Source organism: Gekko japonicus, unplaced genomic scaffold (genome assembly GCF_001447785.1).
Source record: "Gekko japonicus isolate JY-2015 unplaced genomic scaffold, Gekko_japonicus_V1.1 scaffold3631, whole genome shotgun sequence".
NCBI classification, from domain to species: Eukaryota; Metazoa; Chordata; class Lepidosauria; order Squamata; family Gekkonidae; genus Gekko; species Gekko japonicus.
Genome location: NW_015166541.1, coordinates 35884 through 48297, shown reverse-complemented (window position 1 = coordinate 48297; position 12414 = coordinate 35884). Strand labels below are relative to the sequence as shown.

The following is a 12414-nucleotide window of genomic DNA, read 5'->3' as shown; positions in this document are numbered from 1 at the left end:
GCTTTTTAACTTGTTCATTATGATTTGGAGTTGGGAGTAAGCAGTGAAGTGGCTAAATTTGCGGATTATACTAAGTTGTTCAGGGTGGTGAAAACCAGGGAGGATTGTGAGGCATTCCAAAGGGATCTGTCAAGGATGGGCAAGTGGGCGTCAACATGGCAAATAGGTTTCAATGTGGCCCAAGTGCAAAGTGATGCACATTGGAGCCAAAAATCATAAATATAAATACACATTGATGGGGTCTTGTTGGATCCCAAGCATTCAAAACAACTCCACGTTGCAAAGCAAGTAAGGTTTATTTCAAAGCGTTGGTTTAACCAGAACAGGATATTGTTAGGAATAACTACAGGTAACCAGGGAAGGCATAATAAAGACATTTGAACCAGGGAAGGACCAATGGGTCCAGTTCCCGCTGGCGGGAATAGACCATACAGTTCGCGCCCATTGCATGGGAACGCAACCGTTCTGAAATGTCAACACAGGTTCAGTTCACATGCAAGATACCCAAAACATTCTAGGCGAAGCTCTCCCCCTACACCCAGCTGCACGACCTTGGCAAGTTCCGCGGACTACATAACATACTCAAGCAAACAAGGAATGAGAGGGAGGGGTGAAGGGAACTACACAGGAACCGGAATGACAATGGCAGCTAGCTGACAGGGGGTGAGGTGCCGATCACACGGCTATCTTGCAGCGCGGCAAAGAAGCGGCGCAGCGTGATCACACCAGCAATCGCTAGGCGCCGCTTCCATGGCAAACGGGGTTTTTTACCGACGTTTGTGCGCATGCGCTGTTGGGCGCTTTTGCGCATCCTGCGGAGACTTGGGGAGAAAAAAGCCCTTGCTTGCGATGGAACATTGGTAGGCGCCGAATGCCATGGGATTCCACCGGAAACATGATCAGACGCTCGCCCTTGCCCTGCGATGTCCGGAAACCAGTACCTCGTAAGTACTAGATTTTTACTCCGCATCTTCGTCGGGAAGCCATGGGATAGCCACGGGAGCACTACGCTTCCCAGATGTTGCGGTGTGATCGCGCCCAGAAAATCTGCCTATCATCCGTATCTTTAGCGCGGCAAATGCTCCGTGTGATCGGGGCCTGTGTTTGGCTATTGTAAGATTGCATGTAAGAGTACTTAGCTGCAGATGCTTTATAAGAGGTGTTTTAACAGTTATTTTGTATTTTTCACAAAGGGTTATTATATAAAACACATTGTTTATGCATTGATTCTAAATAGCCTGTTCTCACAGTGCTTTGTTTGAAAAATCTTTTTTTATAGCAGTAGCTATCCTTAAGTTATACAAATAGGTCATTAGTCTTCCTTGAAGCCCTAGGGACTGGGCTTTTTCCCCCCTTTGATCCCACTCTTAGAAGACAATTTGTCAATTAAATATTTATTTGTCGATTAAATATTGAGCCCACACTGTGAGGAGAATGGAAGGTGAATTAAAACAGCTTTTGTAGCTGCTCCCCCAGTGGCCTTTACTGCTGCTGTTGCTGCTGCCATGTGGAAAAATATTTTCGCTTAGCTGCTTCCATCCAATATCCTTTCCTTTATAGGCTTATAGGTTTCTTATGGGACCTAACTCACAAGTGCCAGATGAAATGGGATGGCTTTAGACAAGGTGTGAGAAATAAACCGCCTCTTCTGGTATACCCCCCCAAAGGGCATTACACTCTGCTGATAAGAACCTGCTGGGAAGGTCTCTCTAGCAGGAGAGAAATCTGGTTGCCCTCGACCAGAGAGCCATGGATTTTTCGGCCCTGGCCCCAACCTGGTGGAACTCTCTCTGCCGAGTGACATCCGTGCCCCGTGGAACCTTTAATGTAGTTCCACACGGCTTGTAAGGCGGAGATGTTCCGCCAGGCGTTGGTTGAGAACAGCGACCTTTTTCTGTTCCGGCTGGCATTCCCGCTGTCCCTGCCTCCTCTGCTTCTCCTGCCGCCCCACCCCCACGAGGCAGCGACATGCCTGACAGCTTTACCACCATCTGAGTGATATTATTGCAATTTATTGTAATTATAATTTATGTTTTTAAACTTTTATTGTATTTTATGAGTATTTTGATGTACAACGCACTGAGCCCTGTCCTACAGGGGAGGGCAGTTTAAAAATTGAAATAAATAAATAAATTTGCAATGACTAGGGGTCTTACACAGCAACTCAGGTTTTTACTAAAGAAATTTGAAAGCTTCAAAAATGTACAAAAGCCATTAAGCAGCACATGCAAAAACCGTAGGGTAGGAAAACAGGGCAAATTTGATCTACCCAGCTTTCCACAGTCAATCTTGACCAATTTGCTAGTGGTTCCTAGGGTGGTGCAGTCCAGACTGTTGTGAGAAGCGCCTCCTTCTGGACGCAGGGTTAGGGTTATGAGCTTTTTCCTGACTCTAGGGGGAGGGGCTTCCTCTCTCTTTCCCAGTTCTGTTAGCCTATCTAATTTCCAGGCTAAACCTATGTTGCAAAAGGGATCTTCTAAGTCTGTGGTTGGGGCATAGACTTGGATTACTGTGATGCTGAGTGGTTTGCCTTGGATTCGGACTGAGATCACCCTGTCATTTTTGAGATTGTATCCCATTACTGCCCTTTTCACTCTCTTGTTGACTATAAAGGCCACACCATTTTTTTTTCTAAGGGATTCTTGGCCACAGTAGTAGATATATTGGTCTTCTGAGTTAAATTCACCCATTCCCATCCACTTTAGTTCAGTGATTCCCAAGATGTCAATGTTCAGTCTTGCCATCTCATTTCGACTATGTCCAGCTTGTCTTGATCCATAGATCTTACATTCCAGGTTCCTATGCAGTATTGGACCTTCCTTCACCATCAGACGCATCCCCAGCTGAGCGTCCTTTCGGCTTTGGCCCAGCCGCTTCACTCTTTCTGGAGTTACTTGTAGTTGCCCTCTACTCTTCCCCAGTAGCATATTGGACACCTTCCGACCTGAGAGGCTCATCTTCCGGCATCATATCTTTTAGTCTTTTGTTACTGTCCATGGGATTTTCTTGGCAAAGATACTGGAGTGGGTTGTCATTTCCTTCTCCAGTGGATCATGTTTTGTCTGAGTTCCCACTGTGGCTTGTCCATCCTGGGTGGCCCTCCACAGCATAGCCCGCAGCCTCATTGAACCACGCAAGCCCCCTCAACGCGTCAAGGCAGCAATCCATGAGTGAGCCATCAGATCCTATTGGCTCAATTCTGGGCCCACTAGGCATCCAGGGGCAAGAACTATGGCAGTTCTAATCCACTAAGCAACTACCACACTGAACAATCTCTCAGTCCACACCCCAGCCAGTGTTCCCTCTAAGCTGAATTAGTGTGATCTAGCTCAGTTTTTAGCCTCCAGCTCACACATTTTTGTCTTTGCTCAGGAAGGACGGCTCCAGAGCAAACTAATTTATGCAGTAGCCAAATCACTCTCACAACTTTAATGCTAGTAGCTCACAAAATCGAATTTTTGCTCATAAGACTGAACAGAGGGAGCATTGCCCCCAGCCCCTCAATTTCCAGCAACTCCTATCAATAATACCCAAAATTGAACACTAAATAAAATGTAAATGATCAATTCAACAATTTATAATCATTTGATTAGTTATAAAAGCAATTCAATTAGTTCCCACGGGCTCCTGTCCCGACTCAGAGCCGGGAACTCTCATTGGCCCCGCAGCCTGTGCCACTGTGCTACAGCGAGAACTGAGTGTCTGTGGCCCAGGGCCCACCCACACCCCTGCCACAGCCTGACGCCAGCCCCATGGCCCGCACCACTGCGCCTCTGCAAGAACCAGGTGGCTGCCACCCAGGGCCCACCCCAGTCAGCCCAGCTGCAGCCCCACCATGGCTCGACACAGGCCCCATGGCCTGCACCACCGCACCATGGTGAGAACTGGGCAGCTGTGGCCTGAGCCCCTCCCCATCCGGCTTAGTGACAACCCCACTGCGCCGCACCGTGGCGAGGGGTTCCTCACCTTGGAGGGCCTCGGTATCACTGGCCTATGGGTGGGAATGGGCCGAGTGGCAGGGAACCCCGAGGCAAGGACTGAGCCGGGGGGGGGGCTTGGAACGACAGTGAGAGTGAGGCCATGGGACCAGGCTGCCCGGGCAAAGAAGAACCCATTGCAAGCCCGGTTCCCCGACTTAGCTGAGAGCACTGCAGGAAAACCTGGCAAGGAGAGGCCACAAGAGGCGGAGACGACTCCTGACAAGCTGTGGGAGCAATGGCTGACAGGTGGGTGGGGTGTGGATGAGGGAGGAGGGTGGGAACAGGCAGATAAAGGGGGAGAGAAATCACCAATAGGAGGAGGAAAGGGGAAGATGGACAGGGGAGGGAACCACAAGGGAGGAAGGGAGATGGGAGCAACTACAGTAAAAGGACAGAACACGGAAGCTGGGGAGGAAGAGAGTGGCAGAGAGCTGACAGAAGAGAGAGAAAGAGAGAGCATACACTGCAGAACTGCCACATGGGTAAGCTGCAGGAGGTGAAGTAACCTCACAGTTCCCATATTCTGAGGCTTCCGTACCCTCTTCTACAGAGTCTCCACACGTCTGAGAGGGGAGTCCCAGTGAGTGGGCCCCGGTGGCCTGAGAAAGTGGTGGAGGATGTGGGCATTGTGGTCTCGGTGATGCGCCCTCTCCCTTGTCTGCCCTACCCCTCAAGCCAACACACCTGCAGCAACCCTCAGCCCCGCCCGCCCTGGAGTTGCCGGCTCCTGGTTCCTCAGACGAATCGTCCAGCTCAGAAGGAAGTCAAGAATTGGTTCAGGAATGGCCTTTGGCAGTGGTGGCGACTTCAGGAGCCATGGACTGGAATCAATTTGGGCAGTGGTTGGTGGAATGCAATGCCGAATTGTTGTGGGATGTTACACAAGAACAGCAAACTGCCAATGCCACCTTAGTGAGAGACCTGCAACAATCGTCGGGGGGGGGGAGGCACAGGGGCAGTCGATGGAGCCCACCCAGACAGCGGCCGGCTGACCAGAGGCTCATGGATACCACTCACCAAGTTGGGATGGGAGGATAATATTGAGGCTTATTTAGAAGCCTGCGAGAGAGCAGCAGAGGTGGTGCATTGGCCCCATGCCCAGTGGCCTTTCATTTTGGGTCCGTATCTGACAGGAGGGGCCCAGGTCACCCTGAAGGTGCTATCTAAGGAAGATGCCTCGGATTATACCATCAAAGCTGCCATCTTAGATTTGCTGTCACCCTGGAAACATCTCGAAAGAAGTTCTGTTTGATAGGGTGGCACCCCGGGGACCATCCAAGGCCCATGATAGCCACCTTTAAAGACACAGCCATGTGGTGGTTGCAACCATGGTCAGAAGATGCTACAAAAGTGGTGGAACAGGTGGTCCTAGAGCAGCTCCTACAGATTGGATTGCTTGCTGGAGGCCACAGGGACTGGATGAAGTGGTGGAAGTATGGGAGAATTTCTTAACAGCTGAGGGAACCAATACAGGGAAAGATAGGCCTCAAGTATCCATGGCAGCCACCTCCACGGGCCAGGCAGTGACAGAACACAGCCCCCAGAGGTGCTGAAATGTGTAAGGAGCTAACAGTGAAAAAATGGCAGGAGAACCTTGAGTGATGGGTCCTAGAGTGGTGGAACCAGGCCCGTGTTACACGTGCGGCCAGATGGGACACTTCTGCCATGACTGTCCCTTGATGGAATGTGACACGGGGTGGGAATCTATGTTACAAGCAAAGGACATCAGGCACTGGGTGGCCCCTCTCCTGCTATCCATGCTTGTAGCAGGATGACAAGTACCAGCTCTTCTAGATAGCGGAAGCGCCATATCCATGGTGCACAAGGGTTATATGTCGACGGGAATGACTTGGGTGCGGGAGGCAACATTTAATGTTTTCACGGGCATGAGGAGCAGTCCCCAATGTTCCAAGTCCCCATCCAGTATCTGGGGCCATGCACCTACTGCCCATGGCCCATGTGAAAGCTCTTCCATATCCCATGCTCCTGGGCAGAGATGCCCTAGGCTTTGCTGAGGCGGTCGAGCAACGAGCAGGAGACCTCAGCCAGTGGACCGGTCCGACCGCGACAGAGATTGACGATGAATACCCTCCACAGGAAGAACTATAACCTGGGCCCAGCAAGAGGGATCAAGGCCTGCCACACTAGCATGAGGATCCTGAGTTCACAAAAGCACAGGAGGAAGACAGCTTCCTGGATGTCCTTTGAGCCCGGATGGTGGTTAGTGAGGACCAGGTGGTAGATGAGCACCTGAATCAGTGGGGGGCCTGGATAGCCCCAAGTGGAGGGGTTTGGTACAGGGAAGTCCAGCACTTGGGGGGAGTTCGCAGGCAGTTGCCAGTTCCCCAGAAGTACTGGGAGGAGGTCCTGCACACGGCCCATGAACACGCATGTGCAGGGCATCAAGGGGTGAAGATTTCTTTTGGCCCTCAGTATGTAAGGATGTCGCCCGATTCAGCCGGTCGTGCGCAGTGTGCCAGCGGACATCCACTAGGATGGCTTCCCGAGCCCCTGTCTGTCCTTGGCCCCGCATTGGCACCCCTTTTGAGAGAATAGCTGTGGGTTTTACAGGGCCATTTCCACGCACCCCAAGAGGGGCACAATTTGTGTTGGTCACAATGGATTATGTAAAACACTACCCAGAGGCTGAACTGCTAACCAGTATGAAGAGCCTGGGACTCGCCCGGGCCCTCATAAGAGTCTTCACCCACATAGGGTTGCCGGGAGAAATATTGATGGATCAAGGGACCCCTTTTATGGCCGGACTCATGAAGAAAGTGTGTGACATCCTCCATATCTGACAGCTCTACATGGCCACTTACCACCCACAAATAAATGACCTCATAGAGTGAATGAATCAAACGTTGACAGGGATGCTGCAATGGTTTTCGTACAATCATCTGATATCATGGGACTTAAATATAGGCTCCTTGTTACTGGCTTTAGATGAGATGCCCCAAACTTCCATAGGCTGTGCCCTATTCGAGTTGATATATGGGTGGGTGCCCCGAGGCACCCTTGGTCTGGTAGAAGGACAATGGGCCAGGCACCTGGTTGAAGAAAATCATGAAGCAGATGAGCATGTATGCCTCCTGCGAGAGCCGTTGGAAGCAGCCATGGCTTTGGTGGGACAGAACCTGGAGGGCACAAGAGAAGTATAAAGAACAATCTGATCAGGGGACAAAGGACCAACAGATACAACCACTCGCCCAGGTACTAGTGTCTTGCAGGGCGCTAAGCCCCAGGAAAGGGGACCCATGGCAGGGGCCATTCAAAGTGGTGTGAGCTGTGGGCCCCCTCACTTACAAAGTCCAATGGGGATGCTCCGCGAGGCAAGTTAAGACTTTGCATATCAACTACCTGAAAGAATGGGTGGAAAGAAAGGGAACTGGGTCTCCAGACGCACCCTCAACCAGATAGAGTAACTAAGAGTCTTGTGGCACCTTAAGGACTAATAAATGTATTGTAGTATAAGCTTATGTATGAATCCATCTGCCAAAGTGAATCCATGTCCTGTTGTTTTGGCTGCTCTAGATTAACCTGACTAGTCATTTGGATTTCAGCAACACAGTTCCGTTGTGGCTTTTGGCTGAGGCGAGAGATTTGCTCTGTGAGTCTCCTTTCTTATTTCGCTCTTCCAGTTAGTCATTCTCTGTCCCCTGCCCAGCCTCTTTAATGTCATTTGGTGTCTCAGTAGTTGTGCACTCATGGTTTGTCAGACAAGGAGGATTGAAATACTTCCCTCTGACTGTCTTCATTTGGTCAGGTTTGAGAGTTTCTTGCATCTCTCTCTGACCTACGTGCTATGTACACATAAATATTTTTGTAAAGCTACCCTTTTATACAGCAATGTCTTTGCTGGCTTCACTGGGGATTATTCATTGCCCTCCCTGTCTCTCTCTTTCAGAGACTTGCTCGGAAAGGTGCCTCAGGAGAAGCTGGACATCAAACTGTGCCCAGATGGCAGTGGACAGCTCTATGTGCCAGGCATGGCTGAGTTTCCTGTACATTGCTTGGAAGATATTAATAAGGTTAGAAAGTAGGAGATATTCACTATTGATGGCAAAGAAAGGCCTACAATTGGGGTTCTAGTTTGGGATCTTGCAGACTAGACAGGATGGCTTTAGCCTCAACTGGCTTCTTTTAGTAAATTTGATGTTACTCAGAAGAAAAAGTAAATAAAGAGCTCCATATGTATCTGTATGATTGAGTACCATATGTCATTGTATCAAAAGCTCTCTGCATGTACTGTGAAACTTGGATTAGATTTTATTGTACTCACTTTTGGGGGGGGGCTGTCTTGGTGTTAAGTTGTTTTCATTTACTGTAACCTTCATTGATATTTCAATGCCAAGAGAGCCTGGTTGAAAAGGAAATGATCTGCTAAAAGTTGCCCAGTGCTTGGGATACAGGTTTGAGGAGGAACCCATCAAGAGACGGGTTGCTCCATTTGGTAAGGGAGTAAATGAAACCAGCTCTCTGACTTTCTCCCAGGTCTTTGAATTTGGACACATCAACCGAGCTACTGAATGCACCTACCTAAATGAGCACAGCTCACGGTCTCATGCCCTGCTAATTGTCACAGTGAGGGGAGTAAACTACAGCACTGGAATACAAACCACAGGTTGGTATCTCAAGTAGGCTAGAGATGGGTGGAAATAGAACCATAGAATCACAGAGTGGGAAGGGGCCATACAGACCATCTAGTCCAACCTCCTGCCCAATGCAGGACCAGCCTAAAGAATCTCTGACAAATATTCGTCCAGCCTCTTCTTGAAAGCTGTCAATGAAGGGAAGCTCACCACCTCCCCAGGCAGCTGACTCCACCTTTGAACCATTCTGACCGTGAAAAAGTTCTTCCTAATATCCAGACAATACCTTTCTGCATGTAGCTTAAACCCGTTGCTTCGGGTCCTATCCTCTGCTGCCAACTGGAACAGCTCCTTGCCCTCCTCCAAATGACAGCCTTTCAAATATTTAAAGAGAACAATCATGTCCCCCCTCAATCTCCTATTCTCCAAACTAAACATTCCCAGGGCCCTTAGCCTGTCCTCGTAGGGCCCAGTCTCCAGACCCCTGATCATCATCCTCTCTCTTCTGCACCTTCTTGATTTTGTCCACATCCTTTTTGAAGTGAGGCCTCCAGAACTGCACACGGTACTCAAGGTATGGCCTGACCAAGGCAGTATACAGAGGGACTATGATCTCCTGCGATTTTGATGCTAATTTAATCCCTTAAATCTTTGCTCTACTAACCCACGAGGCAATGGGATGACTGGCTCATTCAGACAGCTTGATCTCACCAGAGCATCTTAGAGAAATTGTAGTTATTGTGGCTCCACTGAACTGTCTTGTCTCTCTATGCCCAGTAATGTTCTGTTTTCTTCTAGGAAAGCTGAATTTGGTAGACCTGGCAGGTTCTGAGCGAGTGGGAAAATCTGGTGCGGAGGGGAACAGGCTGCGTGAGGCTCAGTACATCAACAAATCGCTCCTTGCGTTGGGTGACGTGATCTATGCTCTGCGTTCTCGCCAAGGCCATGTACCATTCCGCAACTCCAAACTAACTTACCTCCTGCAGGACTCTCTCACTGGTGACAGCAAGACACTCATGATGGTCCACGTAAGTGTTGGGCCATGAGGAATGTGGGAACTACTGGAGGCGGCTGTAGTTCCCCCTCTGCTTAAAAAACCTTCTTTGGTCCTAACAGTCCTTAATAACTACTGCCCAGTGTCTAACTTTCTATTCCTGGGTAAAGCGGTAAAGAGGGAAGTGGCAACACAGCTTCAGGTTTTCTTGGATGAGACTAAGGTCCTGGAAAGTATAGTGGTGGGAGCAGGCAGAGTATTAAGGGAAGGGGGCGGAGAAATAGAAAAGCTCAATCCTCTTCCAGCCTGCGTCCCATCCCAACGGATGTTGGCAGTGGGGCTAGGATGAAGAACCCCCCTCCGACATTGGCAAAATAAAATACAATTCATACAATTTCAATAAATACAGTTAGGCTAAATAAATAAATACAGCGGCATCCTATAATAAAGTGCTAGTGCGGCCCCACCGGAGCAATCAGTTTTTATTGGAACGCTTGGCAAAACAGCTCCATTTTTACAGCTCTACAGAACTGGTGGAGCTGCGGTGGCTCAAGTGGTTAAGACGCTGAACTGCAGGCTGTGGAAGGTCGGTAGTTCAGCAGTTCAAGACCCGGGGGCCGCAAGATGGGGTGGGCTCCCATCTCTGGTTCCAGCTCCTGCCAACCTAGCAGTTCGAAAGCAAGAAATTGCAAGTAGATAAATAGGTACCACTTCGGTGGGAAGGTAACAGCGTTCCGTGCACCTTGGCGTTTAGTCATGCCGGCCACATGACCACGGAAATGTCTTCGGACAGCGCTGGCTCTTCGGCTTTGAAACGGAGATGAGCACCGCAACCCTAGAGTCGGATTCGACTGGCTTTCAAGCAAGGGAACCTTTACCTTTTTACAGAACTGGTCGTGGTCCTGTAGCGCTCTAATCTCGTTGGGGAGCTTGTTCCACAGCGTTGGTGTCATCAGGGAGAGTGCCCTGGTCCTAGTTACCACCAACCAGGTGGTGTTGTGTTCCAGACTGCAGTGCTCTCGGGGGAACGTACGGGGAAAGGCGGTCCCTCAGGTAGGCAGGCCCCTGACCATTTAGGGCTTTAAAGGTCAAAACCAGCATCTTGAAGCGAATCCAGAACGCTATTGGAAGCCAGTGCAATGACTTCAGAACAGGCTGGATGTGCTCCCACCTGGGGAGGTCCATCAGCAGCCTGGCTGCCGCATTTTGCACCAGCTGCAGCTTCCGGAGTTGCCCCAAGGGCAGCCCCATGTAGAGAGCATTACAGTAGTCTAGCCTTGAGGTGACCATAGCATGGATCACTGAAGCCAAATCATTGCGTTTGAGGAAGGGGACCAACTGCCTAATCAGCCGAAGGTGGTAAAAGGCTGCCTTGGCAGTGGCTGCTACCAATGTTCCCTCTAAACTGTGCAGTCTTGTGAGCAAAAATTCTACTTTGTGAGCTGCTGGCATTAAAGTTGTGAGCAAGCGATTTGGCTGCTGCATCAATTAGTTTGCTCTGGAGCCATCCTTTCTGAGCTAAGACAAAAATATGTGAGCTGGAGGCTAAAAAACTGTGAGCTAGCTCACGCTAACTCAGCTTAGAGGGAACACTGGCTGCTACCTGGGCCTCCATTGTCAGGGAAGCATCCAGGAGCACTCCCAAACTCCTGACCCTCGGTGCTGGCTCCTCTGACTCTTTCTCTCTAAAAGAGAAGGGAGAACTATCAGATAAAGAAGAACCCTTAGTTCCCCTCTCATCCTGCAGGAGGTCTTCACTAAATTCCTTCCAAAGGTTCTTCATAACCTGGAAATTCCTTTTAACAACAAGGAGGCAGAAGCTCCTGATCAGAACAGACCAGCTGGCACAGCCAAAACTTTTCCATAAGGAGGGTTCCCTCCTTGGGATCCTCTTTCCCACTGTCTTTGACAAGGTAGTTAAAGCTGAGTGGGACATCCAAGTCCAACCATCCCATCATCTCTGGTTTCTTCTCCTTGGTACCAGAGGCAGCTGAGCGCTTCAAGCTTCCACTAGTTGACGAACCTGTCACCAGCCTGTGTTCCAACTCAGTCATTCCAGTAGAGGCTGATGGCCTTCCAAGAGACCCTTGTGATTGAAGGATTGAGCAGTCCTTGTGCAAGAACTTCGAAACTTCATCTACTGCCCTCAGGGCCTCCACAGCTCTCTCTCTCTCTTCATGGGCAGTCTATTCATGGGCCTCAGATCTTTCGACAGCAGGGAGTAGCATCTCCAAGGAGCTCAAGGATGAACTGAAGGAGATCAGTTACCCTTGCAGCAGCCTCTTCTGTGGATGCATCATCACAGGACATGATACAACTATCAACTGAGAGGTGATATGATAACCATCTTCAAGTACTTGAAGGGCTGTCATCTAGAGGATAGTGCGGAGTTGTTTTCTGTTGCCCCAGATGGTCGGACCAGAATCAACGAGTTGAAATTAAATCAGAAGAGTTTTTGGCTAAACATTAGGAAGAACTTCCTGACAGAGTGGTTCCTCAGTGGAACAGGCTTCCTTGGTAGGTGGTACACTCTCCTTCTTTGGAGGTTTTCAAACAGAGGCTAGATGGCCATCTGAGAGCAATGTGGATTCTGGGAACTTAGGCAGATCATGAAAGGGAGGGCAGGAAGGGTTGCCTCAGTACTTAGTTCTTGTTGCCCTTTCTTACACACCCAGGGAAATGCTGATTGCCACTTCGGGGTCAGGAAGCAATTTTTCTCCAGGCCGGTTAGGCCAGGGATCCTGGAGGATTTTGGTCATCTTCCAGGCGTGGAACAGTGGAGGTGTGGAGGGGGAGGTATTTGTGAATTTCCTGCATTGTGCAGGGGGTTGGACTAGATGACCCTGAA

The 12414-nt window shown here is 49.7% G+C and overlaps 1 protein-coding gene across 1 annotated transcript in view; it reads left to right on the top strand.

The window, feature by feature from the left end:
• KIFC3 (kinesin family member C3) overlaps nt 1-12414 on the top strand; it is a 78319-nt gene that overhangs the window by 49204 nt on the left and 16701 nt on the right. Inside the window, exons 12-14 of the mRNA XM_015412317.1 lie at nt 7888-8011; nt 8475-8604; nt 9371-9600. Of these exons, the coding sequence (XP_015267803.1) occupies nt 7888-8011; nt 8475-8604; nt 9371-9600 (484 nt within the window). The remainder of the gene's footprint in view (nt 1-7887; nt 8012-8474; nt 8605-9370; nt 9601-12414) is intronic.